Genomic DNA, 27,120 nt, shown 5'->3' with positions numbered 1-27,120 from the left:
TGAGTATAACACCTATATGAGGGGCGGTAGGGTAGCCTGGTGGTTAAAGCGTTCACTCGTCACGCCGAAGACCGTGTTCGATTCCCGACATGGGTACAATGTGTGAAGCCCATTTCTGGTGTCCCCCGCCGTGATATTGCTTGAATATTGCCCAAAGCGGCGTGAAAACATACTCACTCACTAACACCTAAATGTAACTATAGCAACCACTTTGTAAAAGGGGATACCAAATACTCAAAATCAACAAAAGAAACGTTTATTTTGTTTCGACACGATGGCACGCCTGATACAGTGTTTGATGTACATCGTCTCATCCCTGCACAACTGAAACAGAAAGTCGAGAATCTTATTACTGCGTTCAACTGGTTACTTTAAACATATGTGAATCACATAAAGAAGCCACGCGGTTTGGAATTTTCGGGGGAAAAACTGGACAGGAAAGCGGTCTCCGTACAGACGCTCTATTCACTGGACCAGGGAGGCGGTCTCCGTACAGACGCTCTATCCACTACACCACGGAGGCGGTCTCCGTACAGACGCTCTATCCACTGGACCACAGAGGCGGTCTCCGTACAGACGCTCTATCCACTGGACCAGGGAGGTCTCCGTACAGACGCTCTATTCACTGGACCACGGAGGCGGTCTCCGTACAGACGCTCTATCCGCTACACCACGGAGGCGGTCTCCGTACAGACGCTCTATCCACTGGACCATGGAGGCGGTCTCCGTACAGACGCTCTATCCACTGGACCAGGGAGGTCTCCGTACAGACGCTCTATCCACTACATCACGGAGGAGGCCTCCGTACAGACGCTCTATCCACTGGACCACGGAGGCGGTCTCCGTACAGACGCTCTATCCACTGGACCAGGGAGGTCTCCGTACAGACGCTCTATCCACTGGACCACGGAGGTCTCCGTACAGACACTCTATCCACTACATCACGGAGGAGGTCTCCGTACAGACGCTCTATCCACTGGACCACGGAGGCGGTCTCCGTACAGACGCTCTATCCACTGGACCACGGAGGCGGTCTCCGTACAGACGCTCTATCCACTGGACCAGGGAGGTCTCCGTACAGACGCTCTATTCACTGGACCAGGGAGGTCTCCGTACAGACGCTCTATCCACTACATCACGGAGGAGGTCTCCGTACAGACGCTCTATCCACTGGACCACGGAGGCGGTCTCCGTACAGACGCTCTATCCACTGGACCAGGGAGGTCTCCGTACAGACGCTCTATCCACTGGACCAGGGGGGTCTCCGTACAGACGCTCTATCCACTACATCACGGAGGAGGCCTCCGTACAGACGCTCTATCCACTGGACCACGGAGGCGGTCTCCGTACAGACGCTCTATCCACTGGACCAGGGAGGTCTCCGTACAGACGCTCTATCCACTGGACCAGGGAGGTCTCCGTACAGACGCTCTATCCACTACATCACGGAGGAGGTCTCCGTACAGACGCTCTATCCACTGGACCACGGAGGCGGTCTCCGTACAGACGCTCTATCCACTACACCACGGAGGCGGTCTCCGTACAGACGCTCTATCCACTGGACCAGGGAGGTGGCCTCTGTACAGACGCTCTATCCACTACACCACAGGGGCGGTCTCCGTATTAAAGAATCTTAAAACAACACAAACCTGCTGTAACTGTCTCTATACTGACGGTATTGACCGCAGAGGAAGCGCCGTCTCCTGCCAAATAAAAATACAAAGATGATAACTGTGCAATATTCAGTAGTGAGTGAGTCGGGTTTAATTGCTGTTGAAACCGTGTTTCAGTTATACCACGAACTGTCATTTTTTGGTAGTGAGCGAGTGAGTGAGTATGGCTTTACGCCGCTTTCAACAATATTCCAGCAATATCACGGCGGGGGACACCAGAAATGGGCTTCACAAACTGTACCCATATCGGGAATCGAACCCGCGTCCTTGGCGTTACGAGCGAAGGTTTTAACCACGAGGCCAACCCACCACCCCTTATGTGTAGGAAGAAAGGAAAGTGAATAGATATAGGAAATTGATTCAGTTCTTAAACATTTGCCCCAAGGACTGGCGTGGCCCTAGTCTGTCTCACAATCCTTGACCCAACTATTTTGCCCTCCGCCCAGCTCTTTCAGTTATGCTGGTGTCCCCCGCCGTGATATTGCTGGAATATTGCTAAAAGCGGCGTAAAACCATACTCACCCACCCCATCTTTCAGTTATGTATAAGCCATAAATGAAGCATGCCTATATTTTCAATTAAACGGAATGATTTATCATAAATGAAGCAAGTCTAGGTTTTCAATTTAAATGTTTCTATTGTTGTATTTGTTTCTATCAATATTATATATTTCTAGAGACGAGTCTAGTGTTGTTCAGTAGGGTCAGTGGGTGGTTTGGGGTTTGAACAACATTTCAGACATATCAAGGCACGTCAGCTCAATGTGGGAGGAAAGTCCAAAGTGATGCAACCCATTGACGTTTACCACTTTGGTGAAACCCACGAGCACGAGTATAGTGCTGAACTTAGGAACATAATCGGACGAACCGGGATTCGGACCAACTGTAGGTTTCTGGCGTGCCCTCTCAAGCGACGCAGCTCTGCACAACAAATTGCACCGCATTTGACGGCCTGGTCACCCGGCTCCATAGGATGAGGAATTTGTAGATATACACGTAGTTTCATCCTCATTCTTTGAGGCGAAAGCATGTTCTTGGGCTAAAATTGGCAGATAAACAGATAGTGATATTCACCTCAAATTCTTCAAGGGCTGACATAGAAATGTTGGAAGGTAATTAACCCATGGCCATACTCTGGTCAAATACCAACAAACAGTACATGGAACCTAACTCACTCACTAACTTCAATACGTACCACACAGTCCACAGAAGCTCCTGCATATTGTGTGAGCGAGAGGATTAGAGCAGATGCCGTTCAATGCGTCACAGCTCATTCCTTGAAGCGTGTCAACACACGACTCAGTTGTTCCTTGTGCCATGGCTGCCGTCGTCATGGCGACAGTGGCTGTTTCGGTAACTGCCCCATCTGTCATCTGAGTTGCCGATGGATCTGCAGTTGGGACATCCCCATTGAGGACTTGGTTGACTAGATCCAGAAGAACTGTCTCTGGGTGGAGAAAGATTACAATATATATGGTCTTTGTATACCTTTGCAATCCCACCATGTTTGATTAAACATTTGACTCGTGTTAGTTCAGAACTAGATCTGGTATTCAATGTTACACAATTACTGTTAATATTCATTCGCTTGTTCTGAACAATTATCAAACACAACCAAAATACATGAGTTGTTTGTGTTCTTGAGTGCGTGCGAATAGATGCGGGTGATTGCGAATGTGAGAATGTTTGTGAGTGTGTGTCTGTCCATGTGTGTGAGTGTGTTTGGTGTGACTGTGTGTGACTGTTTGTGTGTGTGTGTGAGTGTGTTTGGTGTGACTGTGTGTGACTGTTTGTGTGTGTGTGTGACTGTGCTTGGTGTGACTGTGTGTGACTGTTTGAGTGTGGGAATGTGACTTACGTTACATCAGTTTCCATAACGGCATACTCACCGCATATATTACACGTGTTCGGACAGGTGAACTTGGCCAGTTTGTTATTGCAAATGTCTTTCGTTACTTTGAATATCTCACATTCGTTGCTGATAAGATGGTCTTCACATAAAGCTTTGCCATGAAATTGTGACTCCAAGAGATCACACAGACCACATGTCTGGGGGCACACTTGGACACCCACGTCATTCTGGAAGGACAAACAGACAAACAATACATTCCGTAACTGACTTACGACCCATAATATATCAATATAGCAGTATAAATCACGCATGCTTGAGTAAAGTTTATAACAATTTCATTAATGGAAAAATATATTTAGGTGTTTCTAAATGTGTAGGCGTTTGCTAAGAACATGCCCACATTATGAAGGATAAGATTAACATTTGTTTGCATAGGTTGCGTGAATTTCGAGATGTAGATTCAGTGCAATCTTATTAAAATCAGATCTAAGTTCTCGCTGCAGCTAAACAAAGATCTGAGGACATCCCATCACGGGTCACGTCAGAACGACCTTTCGCAAACTTTGACCGACCTCTGAAATGACTATTAGTAACAAGAAGTCGACATCAGCCAATTAGAAAGCCGCTTTCTCGAGCTTTACGATACTCGTTTCAACCTGGCGACTTCCATTTCAGACTACGCTTGGAAAATACAGTTCAATTAAAATTTCGATTAAAATTTTCAAAACTGAACCATCAAACATTCCGGAATGTCTAATATATGGTTGAGATTGCATTGCAGTGCTTCCCACGTACTGTGCAACGCGTTTTCCGTTCAAAAGTGTATCCCATGGAAGCGAGAGATAGACGATGATTTTGAAGGAATTAGTCGTAGGGGCCGTAATTGTCGGTCGGAATACCCCGTATTAACGTTTTCGAGGTTGCATGATTAGAAAAGACATGCCAACTGTCACTTTCACGATCTGGTAAGCGACGCTTTGATTGGTCGGATGAAAGGTCGTTCTGACGTGACCCGTAATGGGATGTCCACAGATCTTTGTTTAGCGATAGCGAGAACTAAAATCTGATTTTAAATGAGATTGAGATTGAGTGAATATGGCGGAGGGTACTTGTTGTTTACTAAACTACGGAAGGCCTCTATAGTTCTAAATTCTGTATATCTCTTATTGCTGGACTATCCTGGTTTGCTGAGGATATATTCTACCCTGGGGTAAACCCGGCACCTGGGGAGATCTCATGACCATGATCCGACTCTGAAGGACAACACCCCCCCTAACCTGGGTGTTCTGTTCGTTTGTATAAATGTCATGGTAAGATATTGACAGCACCTTGAACACACATTAACTTACATAGGAAGGTACTAAGCCGTGTCTATGCATGTAGACTCATTGTAAAAGCACATGCCCTATTAAAGAAAATCTTACAACGAATGCATTACCTTGCAAACACTCGGCGCCAGGAGAGAGCAACCGTTGTCCATGATTTGATCAACACATTGTCCGTAGAGAAGAGGGTTTGGTGCTGGAGTTGACCCTGGCATGGGAGACCCTGACTGACCAGTGCTTCCTGCTGCCATCGTTGTCCCCATGTTATCTAGTAGATACGATAGAAGCACACACATACTTTCAATAGGAGTAAGTGACTCTGTGAGAGAGTCTACAGGTTTTCACTGATACCACGGCGTCCGAAGTGATGAAATTCTCAGACGGTTACCCTTTGGTGAAGCACACGTGCACGGATGTAGTGCTAACAGTAATAGAAACAGAGTGAACCATGATTTCAACCCACGGTCACAGGTTTCTGGTTCGCTTGGGGACGCACCTCTGCACAGCGACATGGGTCACCTTAGACAACAGGGCCACCGTACCTCTACTCCCAACCTGAAGGACATGAGTGGGCACGGGTGGACAGGTCGCTGTGTAGAGTAACGTCCCTTAACTCAACCGGGATTAGCTAATCGTGGGTCCGAATAGCACATTGATCCTGAATCTTTTGAAAGCAATATTCTGTTTCCCAAAATGCTGGAAGAAAATGATACTTGAGTCTTGGCAGGGCTGAACCACAGTCGTTCTGGACGAATGTCAGGTGTATTTAGGGGATTAACGTTATGTGATTTCAGGGTTGCGGTTTTAAAAGCTACAATTTCCGGGCGTCGTATACTCCATTACACCCGCAAAACACATAATGTAATTATGACTCAGTGTTGGTTTCGGAGGAAATGGGACTGCGCCGTTAACTTTTGAAATTGAACCTGCATCTCTCAGTGTTTCTCTCTCTCTCTCTGTTTCTCTCTCTGTGTTTCTGTCCTCTGTTTCTCTCTCTCTCTCTCTCTCTCTCTCTCTCTCTCTCTCTCTCTCTCTCTCTCTCTCTGTTTTTCTCTCTCTCTCTCTCCATGTCTCACTGTTTCTCACTGTTTCTCCCCCCCCCCCCCCCCCCCCCCCCCCCCCTCGAAACCTTAATAACACCCTCAATCAAGAATGTTTATGGACATTTTAGCATTTTACCTGAGGGTGGTCACAATCATGGATTCTCTCAAACATGAACAACGCGTTGTTCAATAAGTTCTTTACATGTTCCGGGTCACAAATCGAGAATAGCACAGGCCGCCATATGTGAATGCGGATCCGAACAGTTAAATCACCCACCCTGTGCCCAGACTTAGCCCCCAGTGACTATTTCCTGTTCCGGCAAATGACATCTGCCCTATGTGGAAGACGCTTCCAGGATGACGAGGACATAAATACTGCCCCAGAGGCCCAATCTGCGGATTTCTATAAAAGTGGTATTATAAGCCTGAAGGGCAAATGGAATAAGTGTATTAAGGTGAATGGAGATTATATTGAAAAATAAAAGTGCAAAAGATATTCTGCGACTTAGTCTTATATTGAAGTTGCAAAACGTATTGAACGCCCCTCGTACATGTGGACTACGGAATACTCACCAGTGGAAGTGTTAAAGAAAGGAGCCACGCCACAGTTGCTGTCCAAACAACAGTATGTACACCTGTGATGTTCTTGAACCAAGGAAAGGTCACCCTCGCTGCATACCGCAGTGTTTTCATCATAGGAAGTGGCCAAGCATGCCTGAAGAAGTGAGATAAAGTAGTTTGTTGTCATAGATATTTTACCCGTGTCTAACACTGGAAGAACAGAATAGCTTTACACAATCGACTTTGTTGTAAATCCAGAAATTATTGTTCATGATATATAATGGACGTAAACGCATGGACACTTTATAAATGAATTAACTTGGCTTTTTGGCTTAAAAATGGATGCATAGGTGTATGTACATGTGTGTATATTTTAACGTTTGTACCTGAATGAGCGCAAAAACATTCTTGAGCCAATTCTTGTAAATAAATATGTCAACAATAATAAGTTCACAGACTGCTTATTTTATCATTAACACACGGAAAACTGAAGCAACAGTACGAAATCCGTAACACAAGCCCCGCCCACTTCATTATCAGCAAATCTGAAAACAGTATTCCATTTGTGGGTGCGGCCTGTTGGTTACGATCGATACGGATGTACAGCTGCTTATATAAACTCATTAAGCATCATCTGCAACCCAGGTCTCCCCAGACAGAAGTACTCAGCTGGAAGATCGATCGGCCGGTAAAGCCTATGTTCCAGACAATATTATGGTAATGACAATTATGTTTTATTAGCGAAATATTTATATTTTTACGTTTAACTTTAGATCGTATGAGAAATTACCCGTTCCAGATATTTGGATTGCTCTGAAAGGGTGGATTTGCTGAAGCAATGTGACAGACCAAGCAAGTTTATGCTTTGAATTATCAACCAACACGGTGACCTTGGAAATGTGGAGACAATAACGTTTTTACAACGTTTTGACGTGGATTAAACTGCAGAAACTCCCTTTCAGATGCCATTGCTTATGCTGTTCCACTGACCCGCAGATCTATGTCTCTTGTGCAATGACCTCTCAGCTCCCCGTGTTCGGCTTCAAGTTGACAAAACTGTCCAAAAGATAGAAATGGTGAACATAATGAACGCCGTCAATGGACATAGACCTTTTTTCCCCGTTCTTTGTAGACGAAGGAACGTAGCGTACGCAACACGGGATCCCCTGAATAACGGTGTCCTAAGTTCTGTTGTCTCTGATAATGATAACTGACAAAGTTATCTTGAGTTCCTGTGGATGTTTCTGTGGATTTATGATGAACCATTACTATTGCAGTTGATTGATAGCAGATACAGCTAACGGTTGAATGATATCTTGATATCCTTCAGCGTTAACAAACAAGTTACGATTCGTTTGGGGTTATCTGTTTTGAGTGAGGAATGGTCTTGATCTTTTGGCATTCATTCATGAGAGACAATCTGTGCTTTAAGTTAGTGAGTTTGATTCACTGTCCCGTTTACATCACGTTAGTTACTTCACGGACTTATCAGCTTGATGTGGGAAGAAAGCTCCAAGTGAAGAACAAGTCAAGTCTTAGACGATTTCTATTTTGGGGAACTCACAGAGCACGATAGGGGGCTGACAAACCAGGAAACATAATCATTGCGAATCTGACATTCGTACCCCCCTAGCCGAGTTAGAAAAATAGCAAGAATTTTCTTCATTTATGGAAAATACATTGAAGTCAGCCTCTTTTTCTCTGATAACTTTAACATATAGCAGAATGACGTCAATTTGCTTCAACTGAATAATCAGCTTTGAAATTCGCTAAGGACAAATGTGCTATTATCGGGAAATTATATTAAACTCGGTCGGTCAACCGCTGAGAGTAATATTAACGGTTTCACGTACCTCGCCGGAACTGCACATATGAGCGTTAACTAAACATGTGTCGACGTTGTCAGGGCGACAGTGACCGGGGCAACTCATCAGGGCAGTCGCTGAAACATAACACACTTTATTGATATAAAGTTTAAAAAAGTAGTTAATTATAAGCGATCCACACACATTCTTTCATTAGGGGCAGATAATCCTAGCTTCGACGGGATGATTACGGTCGGATTAACGCTTCTTTGAACAGAAATTCAGCTGTTATCACGGCGTGCGATCTTGATGCGGAAGGAAACTCCGAAGTGATACAGGTCTGTGGCGGTTACCACTTCGGTGAAACCCACGAGGACGGGTACGGTGCTGACAAACCAATAAACTGGGATTAAAACCCACGTGATCCTGATGCGTCTACGGGAAGCAACTCTGTATAACGAACTGTGGCGTTGGGCGGGACTGATGCGGGATTTGTTTGTGGTTGTATTATAACAAGTGTGCAATGAGAGAATAACCCATGAGCTTCTACGAACAACAATGATGATGAAAACAAGGCATTCTACAGTTTTCTTATACGAGCCAAGGATGTGGGACATAATCTCAAAGTCAGTGTTGATTTTGTTGATGGTTCTGTACTTCTGGACGGTACAGAAATGAGTGTGTTGATTAAAACTCTGCAGAGTTCTTCGCTTGGATGAAGTTGGTAGCCTGGAAAGTGAAACAGAAGGCTTTCTGTTTGCTGCTCAAAACCAGCCACTTCCCACTAATGTGGATTTTGCAATTTAATGAGACTGTCCAACACATTATCAGTGGATGCCCAGCTTTGGCACATACACAGTATCTTAAACGACATGATGGTGTAGCTCGATCATTTTATTACCGTCTTCGCCATGCTTGTGGTTTTGTCACAGAGGTCCACCCATGGTACGACCCGGATTATGTAGAGGGCGCCATGGAAAATGATAAATTCTTTGGAATAGGCCCGTATACAGCCTTAGACGTATCCAGGCCAACAAACCTGATCTTGTCCTTTTTGATAAATCCAATGAAATCATTTATACCATTGAATTTTCTGTCCCTTTTGACACAAATGTGACAAGATTGAGGAAAACATGGCAAATATGTGGACCTCGCTTTCGAAATGTCACGCTTGCATCCCAACTACCAAGTTGTCCGACTCTCCATTGTTCTCGCTGCCTTAGGTTTGGTACCTCCCAATCTGTTGACTGACATTGGGAGAGTACCTGGGTTTGCTTCCAGGAATACAGCCCGTCTGACAATGTGGGTAATGCAGAAGGCTGCAGTGTTGGGGAGTCTTCACATTCTCCGAAAAGTTCTGGGTGGGTTTGACCAGGCGGCGCTTCCTGGGAGAAGTCCCATTCGCTCTCTGGGCTGCGTGTAGAGGGGGCAAGGGCCCCGAGCTGATGATGAGCCTAACCAGCCTGACTGTGCCAGGATCATCCGAACACTCTTTGCTGCATTTTTTATTTTAATCTGTAATAATAATAATAATAATAATCATCATCATCATCATCATCATCATCATTTTGCTTTTATAAGTTTTGTTTTGTTGTTATTTATTCCATTATTGAGGTTGTTATAACCAATATGTCTGTTACCTTACAAACAACAAAATGAACCGTAACTCACTTGGTGTTGACGCAAGCGGAAGTCCCTGCATCGCCGCCACCTGTTCCGATACGCATGCGTCGTCATGACAACAAATCTCACATCCGTGATCGGTTTGTGATCCTCCAATCCCACAGTGAACTTTAGCCTTATCAATATCGTGTTGACAATCCTAATGGAAGTAAAACATTTGATCAGAATGAGATTATTATGAAACTGAAACTCCGGTTGTAACGAAGCTGGATGTAATGATACATCGGTTATAACGAAGACGTTCTTGTCAATGGCAAGCTGTGGTCACACGTGTACGTTCGGATATAGAGAACTTAATTTATAAATAATCTTTCAGCTGATTTGGCATACTGGACTTCTGTCCATAAATGTCATTACATGTATTTCATCATCATCAGATCCAAACATTATCATCAATGTATGACGTTGTTTGTTATGCAAATCAAGTATGAAATACAATTTTAAATAATTTGCTTGAACCCTTGTCTGCATTCAGACCTTTTGTTTTAAAAGTCCCCTGTTCTGAATAGACGTCATTGAACTAAAGTCAAAGGCTCCTTCGACACGTTTAGAGTAGGTCTTCAGCAACCCATGCTTGCCGTAAAAGGCAACTGTGCTTGTCATAAGAGGCGACTGACGGGATCGGGTGGTCAGGCTCACTGACTTGGTTGATGCATGTCATCGTATCCCAATTGTGTGGATAGATGCTCATGATATCAATCACTGGATTATCTGGTCAAGACTAACTTATATTGATGGACGGATGCGTGGAGAATATTTTTTCACTTAAAATGATCAGTGACGTGAGTCAATAAATGAGGTCAAGCATCCAATCTGTCGCGACCTCGGTTGTCACTCGTAGGAACGTATGTTTGTGCAATACTGATCACAACAAACATCACATCGATCGCGATCGTTTGTTTTAACGAGTGGTATTCTAAGACCATATATGAGGCGGTCGGGTAGCCTAGTTGTTAAAGCGTTCGCTCGTCATGCCAAAGACCCGGGTTCGATTCCCGACATGGGTACAATGTGTGAAACCCATTTCTGGTGTCCCCCGCCGTGATATTGCTGGAATATTGCTAAAAGCTAAAAATACTCACTCACTCTAAGACTATATTACGGTAAGTCACGTGTACGTGTATCAGCATTCGTACGTGACAGAGTTACGTAAAGAAGCTTCTACTCCAGCAAAAGGACTTTGTCGTATGTGCATTGACAAACAAATAGTTGTACCATCTCAAACACAGGAGTTTTTTTTTTCATAGAAACGCAGTAGAGGTAGCAGTAACATGGAAGATGACGTGAAATGGGGTTCAGCGTCGCGTCCAAGATCACTGAACTTATGTAGCGACGTGCATGCACGTTGTGTGTGTTTGTTATGTGTGTGCGTGTGTGCGCGCGTGTGTGTGGCTGTGGCTGCATCTGCATGTACTAGTCCGGACTATTACCGATCTTATACTGCTAGCGCACTGAGATACCATGTCGCTGTTTAACTGTATTAGCCCCTTAATGCCGAGCGCCAGGCAGGGTAACAACAGGTACCATCTTTTCGCATGAGTCGGTCGGGGCTCTGCGAGCGGACTACGAAGACTACAAAGGCAGTCTTCGAACTTATGAAAATAGTTAACATCTTACGTGTGCCTTCGCGCACCTGACGATGGTCTCAATACCTCCATACAGTATCTCGCACACCTGCAAAGAAGGCAACACATTGGTCATATAGTTGGAGATAAAACACAATATTTATATGAAAATATGGGTTGTTATTCAGCCTTGGGACCACCAATGTTTACAGGTCCTTACAGCGTTGTCACTACCCCTAGTGTACTGATCATACACCCTGTGCACTTAAAAGAGCCCATCCGTCTGATGGTAGATGGCCACATGATGGTGAGGTGAGGTGAGGTGAAATGGGGTTTAACGTCGCGTCCAAGATTATTGCACTTATATAGCGACGTGCATGTACATGTGTGTCTTTGTGTGGCTGCTTGTACTAGTCCGGACTGATGCCGATTTATAGTGCTAGCACACTGAGATACCATGCCGCAGTTTAACATGAATACCCCACTCAGACACAGTATACTGACTCCGAGCCGACCAGTCCTTGTTTTAGCCCCTTAATGCCGAGCGCCAGACAGGGTAACAAGTACCATCTTTTAACGTCTTTTGGTATGACGCGGCTGGGGATCGAACCACGGACCTTCCGCTCTCCGGGCGGACGCTCTACCACTAGACCACGGAGGCGGTCCGCCACATGATGGAAACACGAATATGTACATACACCCGAAACACACGTTTCAAAAGTTGTGTTGTCACCCTAGGCAAGTGACTTAGTTCAAATGTGCCTCTGTTCTGTAGGGAATGGGTACCCGATATGTGAGGTGGATGTAAAACCCTTTAGCGCCCTTGGGAAGCTTGGGTTGTATGATCCCCAGGGAGTTGAGAATGATAGCTGGAATGTAAACGGATCCACTGATCGGGGATCAAATAAAACATTTGAACAGATACTAGTACCTGGATACCTGCGGTATATCAAGGTATAGTTTAAAAAATGTATGTTAATATCAACCCGTATTTCATATTTATTTCTTATGCTCTAGTTAACATAACTGCTTTTGTCCAAACTACTTTCTGTCTCTTATTGTCAAATATCATGTTTATATCATCCTATGACCTGACAAAACTGAAATTTACAGCGGCGCAGCAACTGTTGAGGTCACGAGGTCGATATGGTATTTTTCGATGCAATATGCGTTAACTGTTAAATTGTCAAAGAACATCCAACTTGTTCCGATTCGTTAGGAATTATGAGGAATGGTCTCGATCTTTTTTGCATTAATTTATGATGAACAGATACCCTGTGTAAACAGTAACAGTTTTCCAGATAAACAGTAACATTAATCCAGATAAACAGTGACAGTATTCCAGATAGACTGTAACAGTATTCAGATAAAGAGTATTCCAGTGTTCCACTCTCGTAGGATGCTGGTACGTCTATGGGCCACAACTTATCAAATGATAGGGTCACGCTGGAGGAAATCTTTAGGAGGAATATGCCAAACAGATTTTGGAGGACAAACATATTTAAATGAAAATAGGTTTAATATAAATATACTGAACCGCAAAAGAAACGTCACCCCAAGTAACATTGCATGAAAAGTTGTCATTTAAATATCTGGGTAATTTCTGTCAAAATTTCTAAAATTTAACATTACCTTGTCCTGAAAAATAAAATTTGATTATAAAAAACAAAGCAGGTGACTATTAAACAGATCGCCCAAACGCATCACGACAACACTACCCATAAAACAAAACAGATATAGAAAAGTCGCATTGATACAATGACACCTCGTTAACATACAGCGATTTACATTGTGTAACACATGCGATTCCCAAGTCGAAACGCTAAGATAAACCCAGGAAATCGATACAGAACTAAATTGTGAAATCCGTAAATAACAAAACAACGTCAAATTAACAAACTATATTGCAACAAGCATGCCGCAGTTACGTTTACAATCCTGAAAGGCAAAACGCTTGTTCAAATATGCAGCAAAAAAAAGCAGGCTCTATCACGCACATCAGGGCACTCAAGAACGTTCAGAATTTCGTGAATGAGGTACCAACTCCGTTCTTGGGTCCACGAAACAATGTTGGAAATACAGGCAGAAAAGTCGGCGCTTTTAGACAGGTATTTTGTCCGTGTGCAAGTAGAAGTTTTAGAAGGGGGCCTCGAATCGTCCATGTCTCACTCTTATACAGCCCTCTTGAAACTGTTACCTCGCTAAGCGCCTCGCATGAGGTAGTCTGTCCCGGAAGTGAATCGCGAACTGTAAACAAGCTTCTCTTCCTTACATTGGAGATTTTACGTGCGCTTTCCGACTGCAAGCGTATGTCGCACACGGGTGGTGCACCCAAGGAGTGGGTTTAAGGGTTGCTTATATAGTAATTTTGAAATTTTGAGATTTGGAATAAATGCCAAGAGTGGGTAGGGGGTGGACTAAGGGAGGTGTGTGTGGTGGGTGGTTTGTTTGTTTACGTCAATGTCAAGTCAAAGAAGTTTATTGTACAAAAGGCCACCGGCCCATATACAAGAAAGAGTTACGCATGTAGATAAAATTATATATGTTACACATTGGGATATACACGTTGTTTGATTAATTCATTTCTTTTGGCTAATGCATGCTTTATGTAAAGAGAAAAATTAATATATTTGATTCGTCCTTTGTCGTCAGCATAACTACAAAGGCGTTTATCGGGGACATTGCTATTAAATAATCTTTTATATATTTCTTTCGGAGATCATTGTAAAATGGACAGACAAACACAAAATGAATTTCATTTTCTATCTCTAGATTACACAATGGACAAATTCTTTTCATTTTTTCAATGGACAGTTTTCTTCCTTCATTTACAAATAGGTCTAGCAAACCAAGTCGGTATTTAATTAACTGTTTTCTTAAGTTTTCCGTAGTGAGTACTGATAAATATATTTCTGGTTGAAGTAAAGTCTTGAAAGTTTTGTAATATTCATAACGTGATCTATGCTCTAATGTGGAGTGCCATTCTTGGTAGAACATATTTATAGACCGATTCCGAAATTCATTAAGAAACATATTTACATTTCCAACTGACTAACATAGCCATATAAAACCAAAACCATGCGAAAATAAAAGATTTCTTATATGCGATGTCCAAGTATTCTTTCCCATGTTATCTAAATGTAGAAGCATGCTATAAGCTAATTTGGGGAGACGTTGTTCATGCATATGAAGAATTTTAAACCGGTATTTTAAACATCTGATTTTGAATTAATATATAATGGGTATCTACCACATTCACCATAAACCATGCAATTTGGTGTAAAAGATCCGACACAGAGAAACATTTTTCATGCTAATAATTGAACCTTCTCTAAACAGCCATAACGTTGAAATCCCTATACTTCAGAACCATACGATAAAATTGGATGTAACTGAGTATCAAAGAGCTTAGAGAAGATTTTTGGTGACATCGATCCCATTTTTTGAGAATTAGACATTGTATTTAATAAATGTTTTTCAGAACGCAACGATATGGGCAGGGCACATTTTTTTCTAATTCATTGTGTGTGAGAACCAGATTCCTTACGTGATTTGGTTTTATTAGTTTATTTGGGGTTTAGATGCGACTAAATAGTCCTGTTTTAATTAAGTATACGCCTAAGGCTTTGAATTTGTCTAGATTATTTTGTGGTTTAAGGATTGATTCTAGAGTAAGTGCAGTATTTAGATTTAGGCTGGTTTGTAGTGATGTTCGGTGTGTTACAAGCTCCTCACAGCGGAGCTCTCTGTATACCGGGAGGGTAACGAAAGTGTCAAGCCCTGGGTAGGAGCATGGAGTGTAAAGAAGCTCCTCACAGCGGAGCTCTCTATACAGGAAGGGTAACGAAGGTGTCAAGCCCTGGGTCGGAGAATGGAGCGTAAAGAAGCTCCTCACAGCGGAGCTCTCTATACAGGAAGGGTAACGAATGTGTCAATCCCTGGGTCGGAGCATGGAGTGTAAAGAAGCTCCTCACAGCGGAGCTCTCTATACAGGAAGGTTGACGAAGGTGACAAGCCCTGGGTCGGAGCATTGACTGTAAACAACTGAGGGCAGTCACTCTATTTTACGAGCGCTCCAATTAACAGGTCATATTAGAAATAAACTTACAGTATAAGCTGCCACATAAGAACTGCCACCCTGCTTGTTTTCAACTGCAGATAACTTGATTTAATGGTCGCCAGTAGTGCCGATTACTCACCTCGTCAGGATGGCAAACATGAGGTCTATTAAGACAGTCTGGAAAGTGATCCTTGTGTTCACAGTGATAGCATGAGACCTCGTGACCTGGGGGGCCCGGGCATACAATGCCCTGGATTAGACCTGAACAATAATAACATGTGTTATAAGGATGTCCGCTTTTCTGTGGGTAGGGGAGGGTAGGCTAACGAGAAGGCAGGGTGAGGAAAGTGAGTGAGTGAATATGGTTTAACGCCGCTTTTAGCAATATTCCAGCAATATCACGGCGGGGGGGGGCACCAGAGATGTACCCATGCCGGGAATCGAACCCGGGTCTTCGGCGTGACGAGGGAAAGCTTTAACAACTAGGCTACCCCACAGCCCGGGTGAAGAAAGGGTTGAGTGAGTGAGTGAGTGAGTGAGTGAGTGAGTGAGTGAGTGAGTGAGTGAGTGAGTGCGTGCGTGCGTGCGTGCGTGCGTGCGTGCGTGCGTGGCTGAGTGAGTGGTTGAGTGAGTGAGTACGTGAGTGGTTGAGTGAGTGAGTGGTTGAGTGGGTGCGAGGGTGGGTGCATGGCTGAGTGAGAGAGAGAGAGAGAGAGCGAGTGAGTGAGTGAGCCCTGGCTATGATTGTTAGTTGCTAGGCACCACATCTCGGGTTCACCAACTTTTAAGACCTGCATCACCTCCATCACCTCGAGCTGTCAACCCACATTAAGTATATAACCGAGATAAAAACAAAAACTCACCCACGCACCCAACCTTTAGGTGAAGATTTTACGATCATGTCTGACATGATTTCAACATAGGTAAAACATTTTCAAAAATACTCACTAACAATCACGAACACAGCTTGTGGGAAAATCATGTTTTAAAAGCAAGTGTGTATTCCTGAGAGAAACCCCGGGATAAGCATTGTTTTATTTCGTATTCATGCCTTAGTCCGTGAGAAGTGCTCCACATGGATTGCGGTTGTCTGGTCATAATCTATGTCGCCAGGGCTTGCATTTCGATCAACCGACACTGACCCCTTGAGCCACCCCAGCGGTTCTCGCGAGCTGGATGGGAACGCCCATTGCGGCTGGAAGCAGGATACCAAAACCACTTTGACCCAGACTGGGTTCCCTTGTGAATCGGACACAGGGGGACCAGCATATGAACAAAGTAGGAATCGGTGCAAAAAACGAAATTTCAGCTGAAAAGTTCTTATATTTAAGTAAAATATGTCTCACGGGGGAATTTAGTTGCGGGATGGGCATGGTCAATATAAACATGATTTAACTAGCCTTCTGTCCATGTCATGATGAACAAACTGTACTAAACATCTTTTTGTCAGAAGCATATTGTCAATAAAATCTTTAATTCATTACCATTTTTTACCGGCCTTTGATTAGTTTTCTTAAACGAGGGAACACATGCGAACAGAATTCTGGACCAAAAAATCAGAAGTAGTCGTAGTAGGAGTAGTTTCTTGTTTGTTTGTTTGTTGTTTAACGCCGCACTCAACAATATTCAAGCTATGTGACGGCGATCTGTAAAATAATGGAGTCTGGACCAGGCAATCCAGTGATTGGCATTATGAGCATCGATCCACGTGATTGGGATACGATGACATGCATCTACCAAGGCAGCGAGCCTGACCACCCGATCGCGTTAGTCCCCACTTACGACAAGCATAGTCGCCTTTTAGGGCAAGTATGGGTTGCTGAAGACCTATTCTACCCCGGATCTTCAGGGGTCAGTAGTAGTAGTAGTAGTAGTAGTAGTAGTAGTAGTAGTAGTAGTAGTAGAAGTAAAAGTAGTAGTAGTAGTAGTTTTACGTGTATTGTTATTTGTTTTGTTGAAAATTATTTACATAAAGAGTAGTTAAGTGTATGAACACACAATGCCATTTAGAAAGTGGTCAAGTGTAACAAATGTTATATTTGGGAAAACGCTTTCTTTGTGAGTGAGTGAGAGTTGGGTTTAACGCAACTTTTAACAGTATTCCAGTTATATCACGGCGTGTCAGCTTAATGTGGGAGGAAAGCCCAAAGTGATGCAGGTCTCAGACGTTTACCAGTTCGGTGAAACCCACGAGCACGGGTATGGCGCTGAAAAACCTAGAAACATAATCGGGGCGAATCTGGATTCGAACCCACAATCATGGGTTTCTGGCGTGCTCTGCACAGCTAGTCGCGGCGCCTTAGACGACTGGGCCACCCATGCCCCCGCTTTCTTAGTAAAGTACAAATAGTACTTTTTTTAGTTGCACTAGAATCTGTACTGTACTGAGAAAGTGCAATCCAAAATATAACATTTGTTAGTCGAGTAAAGAGCAGACCCTTCACGTCAGTTGATTCAACAACGGCTGGAGAGGTAACACGGTGACCCTGTTTTACGTGACCCCATTACGTTATGATACAACACAGAGATAGCAACGTTTGAATTCTTCACGTATCACTATTACTCCATTTTGCCTCATATTTCGGTCCTTATCTCAGCGCCCACGCTCTGACACGGGTCGGAACCTTTCATTGCACTCTGACTTAACAAGAACTTAGGACGGGCGCACGTTTCATTGGCAAGGTTTCACCTGTGCTATTTGACACGCACATGCGCTATGACACGTGAATCAGTCAGTCGTGAGTGAGTGAGTGAGTTAGGTTTAACGCCGCTTTTAACAGTATTCCAGTTACATCACGGCGTGTCAGCTTAATGTGGGAGGAAAGCCCGAAGCGATGCAAGTCTCAGACGTTTACCACTTTGGTGAAACCCACGAGCACGGGTATGGTGCTGACAAACCTAGAAACATAATCGGGGCGAACCGGGATTCGAACCCACAATCATAGGTTTCTGGCGTGCCCGAGGGACGCAACTCTGCACAGCGAATCGCGGCGCCTTACACGACTGGGCCACCCGTGCCCCCAAATCAGTCAGTGTCTAGCTAGGTTAAAACCTATGTGATTTAAAGACATATTGCTATGTATTTCTGCTATTTCACACCCGCGTGTGATATTCTTCAAAAAGTTGGTTATTTGTAAGGCACCGCGTCTTAATTGCTGCGCAGAGTTATGTCCCTTAGCAGCGACTGGATCCGATGATCCACACTTAACCTTCACCCTATCTCAATCGTGTACCAGCACACTGGTCTGTGATATAGTGGATGGGGCGTCTGCCCGGAGAGCGAAGATCGGTGGTTTGATCTTTTAAAGTCGGTAATTGTTGTTTCTCTGCCTGTCACTCGGCACCATACTGTCTACGAACCGACCAGCCCTTGTTTCAGGCCCTTCATGTCCAGCACCAGCCAAGATAACAACAAGTACCATCTTTTAACCTCTTTTTGTACGACGTGGCCGGGGATCGAACCCCGACCTTCCGCTCTCCAGGCAGACGCTCTACCACCTGACCACGGAGGCGGTATAACTAAAGTAGAAATTGCATTAATTCGTTTTCAAACATCAATGAAATATATATATATATGGCGCCGATGCATCCTCTACGCTTCTGGCTTTGTTATTTGTTGTGTAACGCCACACTCATCAATATTCCCGCTGTGAGACGGTGGTCTGTAAATAATCGAGTCAAGACCAGACAGTCCAGTGACCGACATAATGAGCATCGATCTACTCAATTGGGATATGATGACATGCATCAACCAAGTCAGCGAGCCTGACCAGCCGATCCCGTTAGTCGCCTCTTACGACGAACATAGTCGCCTCTTAGACAAGCATGTGTTGCTGAAGGCATATTGTAACCCCGAATGTTCGCGCGACAGTGTCTCATGTATAGCGATCAATGTATTTAGCGTTGTGTGACAGGGGTAAGCATTATATGCATCATGTGAGAATCATCCCGAAATGGCCCCAGATAAACATGTTCAACTCTTGGAATACAACCCAAACAAGGATTATAATTAGCGTAATCTGGAAGAGGGACCCACCATTGTTCTAATACAAATGTCATACCCTGACGCGCTGGTTTCATAGACTTGCATTACTTCGGGTTTTCCTCCCACATGATGATCAAGTTGGCTTATTAACACAGCAAAAAACGTGTAGGTTTCCGTCTTCCGGAAACCTTCCGGAAACCTTCCGGATACCTTCCCATTTTGGATCCGGCCCGGAAACCTTCCAGGAAACCTTCAAAAAAGAAATGTCAAAATTTGGGGGGTGCATTTCGTTCACTTAAGTGTGAAACACATAAAAAAATTATCTTGAAAATACCAAGGAATTTGAAGGTTGCTGAAGGCATCGCGAAACAACTTGTGAACAATGCATGCCCACATATCTCAGTTTGAGGAGGATATTTACAACTAAAATAACACAGAATATTACAACAGCTTTATGATATGCATAGGCTAACATTAATAACTAGAAACAATACATGAAGAAAATTTGCATCCGGAAACCTTCCAGATGCCTTCAGCAACCTTCAAATTTCTTGGTATTTTCAAGATAATTTTTTCACACTTAAGTGAACAAAATGCACCCCGCAAAATTTGACATTTTTTTTGGAAGGTTTCCGGAAGGTATCCGGGCCGGATTCAAAATGGGAAGGTATCCAGAAGGTTTCCGGAAGGTTTCCGGAAGACGGAAACCTACACTTTTTTTGCTGTGTATTGTAATATTATAACTGAAATATTGTTCAAAGCGGCGTAAAACTAAACTAACTCACTCACCCATTCAAGTACACAGTCATGTGTCTTGGGGTATTTTAAAAGTAATGTTTTGTGTCGAAACAAAGTCAAAATCAATTTATTTTTTTTGGAGAAAATCAATTTATAAAAAAACATAACATTTGATATGCAATCTTTTCTAAAATATTGATATTCTCCTTTCAAATGGCAGATGTTTTATCGATCATGTTTATTGAAAAAATGTGAAGAGGCCATCGGCCAATTCACACATTTATTAAAGACACGTCATATTGGAGAGAGACGGTAATACATTCTATGTTAATTCAATTCACATTGTCTCAAGAACATATATATAAATATATACTGAACCGCAAAAGAAACGTCACCATGGATAGATATATAAGAAACCTTATTTGTCCAAAGACTGTAAACATACTTTGAGACGTATCAAAAAGATGAAAGCTACTTTATTGTCTACCAACTGTTGTATTTCAAGCATCAAAAAATGGTAAAATTAATTGGGCTTCAAAAGAAAAACATTCTGCGAGTTTGGCTAAATATGAGATACAACAATTGGTAGACAATACAGTAGCTTTTATCTTAGGATTCGTATTTCGTGTGAAGGCAATACAGGAGCAAGACTGCCATGGTGCCATTCGTGACCAACTCGTCTTATTCCGGGACAAGCCGAATAGCGACTCGTGCCCCTCTCGTAGCCATTTGCGACCGGGTTCCGTCTTAGCGCAAACGGGCATACCTAAAACAGTTGTCAATTCGTTACGTAATGGTTCACATATATTTCCCCATATATTATATATATTTCAGATGCAATTTAAAACGCATCGGGACGTGCGGAATTATACAGTATGATTGAACACATTTAAAATTATTTCTGAGGTTTTCTTTGACGAAGTACTTGAAATCATACACGCATTCTGATTGGTTTGTCGTATTTAGCACATAACATTCATCGATAGGGGGACGAGTCTTCTTGCAGGTTACGGAAAGGGGCGAGTGGTGACGAATGCCATGGTGAGCTCCTTCGGGGCACCGAAACAAATAGTTGTTCCCTTTATGCACTATCCTTCTGCTCGGAATTATACCTTATGGCTCTTTCAAAATGTACAGAAACCCTGCAGTTCACACCAATTAAAAAAAGAAAGACGACATATATTCGACAACCAAGAGAACTGCGAGTGTGTGAATTATGTAATTGTAACACTATTGAAGATTGTTATCATTTGTAATGCTTATTATGTCATAAGTACAATATATTATTCAAGGATTTTTTTTCACATATTTCGGTATAAATTTAATCAGTTGATGTGTTCCTCTGATCCATGTACAATTAGAAATCTTGCAATATAAATATATACATATCTTGTTATATAGACCAATTGTTGGATCTCATATATAGTCAAATCTCCAGAAACGAGAATATATTTTAATTTTGAAGCCCAATTAATTTTACCAATTTATGCTGCTTAAAACATCATGTTATGACACTTTTTACATATCTACCTTCAGACATACGTAAGATACTGCACCAATATTTTAAAACATGTTTGTTCGTATAAACATAAAGACATTCTCCTCTTGCAACATTATTTGAAGTGGCATTCTTCACTTGTAACAAACGTGAACATTTTCAACACCCAACTTTTCAGACCCATAAAGCTGGCTCGTGCATCAAATTTTAAAAAAACAACCGCATCTAATGGGATAGGTTTTAGAAAACACCGTGACTTAAAAATACCATACAATGCGTTATTGGCTTGAATTGAAACATTTGCAATATGATTCGACCATGTCAATGTCTTCGAGAAGATGGCTGCAAGATATTTGTTGTATGTAAGATTATCAACTTTCGAACCTTTGTAAAATCACTTTTCGTGTAAAATACCCCCATTGTTCAATGTCACAGATTTTGCTTTTTTTCAAGATTTACAGTCAAATGATAGTCAGACTCGTTATTATGAGTTGAACTTCAGGGGCGGTTGGGTAGCTTAGTGGTTAAAGCGTTCGCTCCTAATGCCGGAGGTCCGTTTTCGAATCCCTACAAGGTTATATTGTGTGACGCCCATTGCTGGTTTCCACCGTCGTGAAGTTGGTAAAGGCGGCGTAAAATCATACTCATTTATTCATTCAGTTGACATCAGCTCTGACATAAGTGTTTCACATAATTCACTTGTGTCGGACTGGTCGGCGACTGATGTCGCCCCGTGTCAGACTGGTCATATGCAGGGGCTGCACAGGTTCAGAGTCCACCGGATTATACGACTTTAAAAAATGGAATTCACAACGCTTCAATAAAGACCGCACCCGGTTTCATGAGTTCTTCAGATATTTACAAGATAGATTCAGTTTGGCTTGTCTCAAAGAGATATATGAAAACACCTTGCCACAAATTAAGATTGCGCGGTGGGTTCCCGTAATCCCCGCAGCTGAAGCACGCAAGTCGCTCTGCCCTGCTCCTTCGGCAAGATGCTTGATAAAGTAGAGCACGTTCCTGTAAGTCGGCGTGATGCTGAAATGCTATTTTTGAGAAGGAGGTTTATGGGTGTATCATCCTTCCCCCCTAATATAGGGGTTTCACATAGAATGCCGTGAACTAGAACCTGCTCAGACATGGCCGGGCAAGTATTGTTGTGCCTCACGGGTAAGCAGAGAGAGTTTTTTCACAATTTCGTCAAGGATTGTAATCATTTCAAATCTTTAACATTTTAAATTCTTAAATCATTCTTAATTCATCTATGATATGCGATATTAGTTCCTCAAACCTTTGTTTAAAAACATGTAATAATTTATGCTTAAAAGTGGTAAAATCATAATCATTTTTTGTGTGTTTGTGGAGGCGCATTTCGCGCCCTAGAACACCTTTTTCTGAACATATTTGTAAATTAGGCAGCCGCAGTGTTAAAGATGAAGCTCATATCTTTAGTTACCTGTGGTACCACTCTGATATAAGATCGAGGTGTTCACCAAACCACTTGAGTTAATCCAGTGATTGTCGACTCCAGTTCATCAATCCGCCTTTTTATACAGCGTGAAGAGTTACCGTTAGTTCTTGCGCTGCTGTGACATAATGTTTAAGTGTAGGAAAAGTCATGCGTTCATACGCTATTAATACACTCATTTGAACTGAATTATGAGGTTGTGATATCTGGTCATTACGCTACGACAACATTGATAAAATATTGTTCGCCCCACTGTTGAGGTAAGCCAATTCTAAGCATTGTAGCTTTCATTGTAGTTAAGTGAATAAGATTCTTCACTTAACCCTCGCGTGACTAGTCAGACTAACGCTTAGCCTCTGAAAATATATAATTTTGACAGAAACAAACAAATCTGTAGTTGTACAATCCTACTTGTGATCAAGGATTTTGGAACCAACTCACAAAACGCCTTAAGACAAGCAGGCGGTACACAGAATTTGGGCAACATATTTGACGATGAAATTATCAGTCATAAGATTATAAAGAGATCGTTGTGACAAGCCGATACAAAAGCTATAAAAGTCGATGATAGAAGTTAATTACAAACAAATAAGAATGGTAGATCTAGGTAAGCATGGCCAAATCATACATTCTCAGGTTCAGAAATTGGCCAATAATGTCATAAATTAAATGGAGAAAGAATGTACAGATATATCTCAATCATTGCCCAAAGCTAGTATTGCCACTGGTCTGTCTGTATATATGTATCGGAACAGAAGGTATCGCATGTGACAAAGGCGGGAATCTCATTAACCCAAGTAAGTCGCGAAATCGTCTAGTGATCAAATCCCAACGATTTCGACCAGTTCCCTGTTCGACAACTTGTACACAATTCGTATGTAGTGCGAAAACAACTTCCAACTCTAGACATGTCTATGACATGATCAAAAGTGTTTTGAATGATGAGGTTCTAGATAAAGCTTACGGTTATCTCTAAAACATGTGGGATATAGATGGTGTAAAACGCAGTCAAATCACAAGGTGTTAATGGAACGGAAATATACTTGTTGCAAAGCGCATGCAGTAATTATACAATACAAAAGGACCGAGACGAGAACCGGCCAGTCATCATGTAACGTAGTTGCATGTGCATGTGCAGTTTTAGGGGTGATATGGCAATAGGTGGGGCTCCACCCCCGTCCGGGGCCGGACCACGTCTAATCTTTAGTCCATGCAGGGTCCTAGAACGGATTTATACCAAATACACGGTTTATTTTGGATGCAAAATCAAAAAGGTGATTATCATGAAGAGATGAATTTTGATAAGTTCTCCAGATGGTTGCAGGAAAACACTGATCCTCAACACACAACCAAGGTCGTCATTGTTATGGACAACGCTCTATGTCGTGGCAGCAAGTGGATAAATGTCCAACAACCGCTAACAGAAAGAATAGAATAAAAGCATGGTTGCAAAAGCATGATATTGCGTTTGACCACAAGATGCTCAAAGCTGAGCTGCAGTTTGCCAAATGTTACAAATCCGATCCCGTGTATCGTGTACCGTGTACCAAGTACCGAGTACCGAGTACCGAATACCGAATACCGAGTACCGAGTAGATACTATGCTAAAACAACATGGACATGCTGTTCTGCGTCTGCCTCCTTATCACGTATATTGAAACCGAATTTGATCTAATGTGAAGAATGTTGTTGCCAAACAAAATTTGCAGTTCACAAATACATCAATTCGAGCTGCATGCGAAAACCGAAAGTCTGCAATCGGTGCCGAGTAATGGTCAGAGTGTCGTCAGTATGTCCGATGTGTCGAAGATGGCTGATGGCATCGTTGTCGAACTTGGTCTGACGAGTGAATCAGATACAGAAACAGCATCAGAATGTGAAGACAAGTGATGTGATTATCCAGTTATATCAATATAAATCCAACTAGCAATATTACTCCAGGGTAAAATAAAGTATTCCATTTTTACAGAAAATCAATTCCTTTCATTGTCGCGATTCTCCTCAACTGTTGTTACCTGAGTGAGTGAGTGAGTATGGTTTTACGCCGCTTTTAGCAATATTCCAGAAAATATCACGGCGGCGAACACTAGAAATGGGCTTGTCGCACTGTACCCATGTCGGGAATCGAACCCGGGTCTTCGGCGTGACGAGCAAACGCTTTAACCACTAGACTACGTTGTTACCTAAGGAAAGGTTCAGTCACATTTTTCACAGTCATCGGGTATCTCACATCCCGTCGTATTGTCGTTTGCTATTTGACTCGCCACTAGTAGTCGTTGTTAGCCGTGACAGGACACGCACACATCCATCGTATCACTTGTCAGGGACCACCCGTTACCCCTACCTTTCCAATGGTACGCGCCAGTGGGTGGACCTTAACATAGTCGTACCGGGTTAGTTGTCAGGTCAGAACTCAATTTATCCTGGTTGACACAGAGATAACCCAAACAAATAAACAGAGTGACAAGTGATGATAGGTGATGCATGTCGCCTATTGCAGCAACAGATGTAACCTGCAGGTAGTTTGATTGTGTATAAACAGCGTGTTGATACCTTGTAACTTGACTAGTTGACCATCACAAGGGTATCATCTTGCACCTCTTGTTTTGAGCAGTCGAAAAGGGAATAGCCATTACATGAGTGACCCGATTGTAGTTGGTGAAGTGATGGGTGTGGCGTTCAAGATTACAGCGCTTTTACAGCGACGTGCACATAATGTGTGTGTGGTTTTCTTTCTGCTCGTATTAGTCTGGACTAATGCCAGTTTATAGTGCTGGCCCACTGAGATACCCCGCAACAGTGTACATGGATACCCCTCTCGGACACTGTATACTGGCTCAAATCCCTGTTTTATGTCCCTTGTCGAAAGGTAGGCAGGGAAACAACAAGTAACCTCCTTTAGCGACCTTCCGCTCCCCGTCCTGACGCTGTATCTACTGGACCACAGCGGTGGTCCGTGGTGATGGGGAGATGAGAACATTACCCTGGCATCTGTTGATGGTGGCGTGCAATACATTCAGTTGTACCAGTATCAGTATTAAAAGAATAAACAAGTTGAAATCCTCAAGTCAACTCTACTTTCATTACACTTATTACGTGTCGATTCACAAATTGAAACTCTATGTTAAAACAGAAATATATACATAAACGAACTTAGTGTGAAACAACCACCAAGTGGCCTACAATCAACAAACAGTAGAACAAACAAGCTGAAATCCTGAGCTAAATAAACTGCCCGGCAAAAGAAACTTTACGTCGATGGTCGGTGGTGGCTAAAATAAAAGAAACAAGAACTGATTATTCAATGGTACGTGCAATGTTGTTGATACAGGTACCACGGGCGATATTACGCCCATCATATCAGTGTTCTAAACATTTGTAACTGTTTGATCAAATCCAATATTCATGTGTATTCTCTCATTGCCCGACAGGTAATATTAATGAGGTATACGTGTCTAATATATTTGAGGACACGGGAGGCCCAGTCGTCTGAGGCGCCGCAAGCTGCTGTGCCAAAAACCTATGATTGTGGGTTCGAATCCAGGTTCGCCCCGATAATGTTTCTAAGTTTGTCGGCACCATACCCGTGCTCGTGGGTTTCACAAGGTTGTAAATTTCAGTGACCTGCATCACTCCGGGCTTCCCTCCCACCTAAAGCTGACACGTCGTGCTGTACTGAAATACTGTTCCAAGCCGCGTTACACCCAACTCACTCACTCACTCATTCACTCACTCACTCTAAGCAGCCGCGAAGATACCGGGTTAAAGTAGGTCTTCAGCAACCCGTGCTTGCCGTAAAAGGTGACTATGCTTGTCGTAAGAGGCGACTAACAGGATCGGGTGGTCAGGCTCGGTGACTTGGTTG

At 42.9% G+C, this 27,120-nt stretch overlaps 1 protein-coding gene and 1 pseudogene across 1 annotated transcript; one reads left to right on the top strand and one right to left on the bottom strand.

The window, feature by feature from the left end:
- Positions 1 to 249: 249 nt before the first annotated feature.
- LOC139477013 (uncharacterized) lies at positions 250 to 16,600 on the bottom strand. Its single transcript, XM_071259573.1, has 12 exons — positions 16,515 to 16,600; positions 15,706 to 15,827; positions 11,559 to 11,615; positions 9,930 to 10,080; positions 8,307 to 8,395; positions 7,444 to 7,509; positions 6,466 to 6,607; positions 4,963 to 5,117; positions 3,562 to 3,751; positions 2,868 to 3,119; positions 1,650 to 1,703; positions 250 to 324 (listed from the first exon to the last, which is right to left on the bottom strand). Exons 1-12 carry the CDS (start codon positions 16,546 to 16,548, stop codon positions 311 to 313), a joined length of 1,326 nt encoding a protein of 441 aa, XP_071115674.1. The 5' UTR covers positions 16,549 to 16,600; the 3' UTR covers positions 250 to 310.
- A 6,299-nt stretch (positions 16,601 to 22,899) lies between these two features.
- LOC139477012 (collagen alpha-2(I) chain-like) overlaps positions 22,900 to 27,120 on the top strand; it is a 40,146-nt pseudogene continuing 35,925 nt past the window's right edge.

This window comes from Haliotis cracherodii, unplaced genomic scaffold (genome assembly GCF_022045235.1).
Source record: "Haliotis cracherodii isolate W230 unplaced genomic scaffold, xgHalCrac1.p SCAF_30, whole genome shotgun sequence".
Taxonomy (NCBI): Eukaryota; Metazoa; Mollusca; class Gastropoda; order Lepetellida; family Haliotidae; genus Haliotis; species Haliotis cracherodii.
Note: the sequence above shows the minus strand (reverse complement) of the source record. Positions and strands in the feature narration are given on the sequence as shown.

Bases quoted from the DNA above. Each gene is read 5' to 3' on its own strand.
- LOC139477013 (XM_071259573.1), bottom strand. From the start codon at position 16,548: ATGATTTTCCCACAAGCTGTGTTCGTGATTGTTA. The intron at 11,616-15,705 runs GTGAGTAATCGG...CCTTCTTTGCAG, and splicing joins ATGTTTGCCATCCTGACGAG to GTGTGCGAGATACTGTATGG. The intron at 5,118-6,465 runs GTGAGTATTCCG...CGTATCTACTAG, and splicing joins TTTCTTTAACACTTCCACTG to ATAACATGGGGACAACGATG.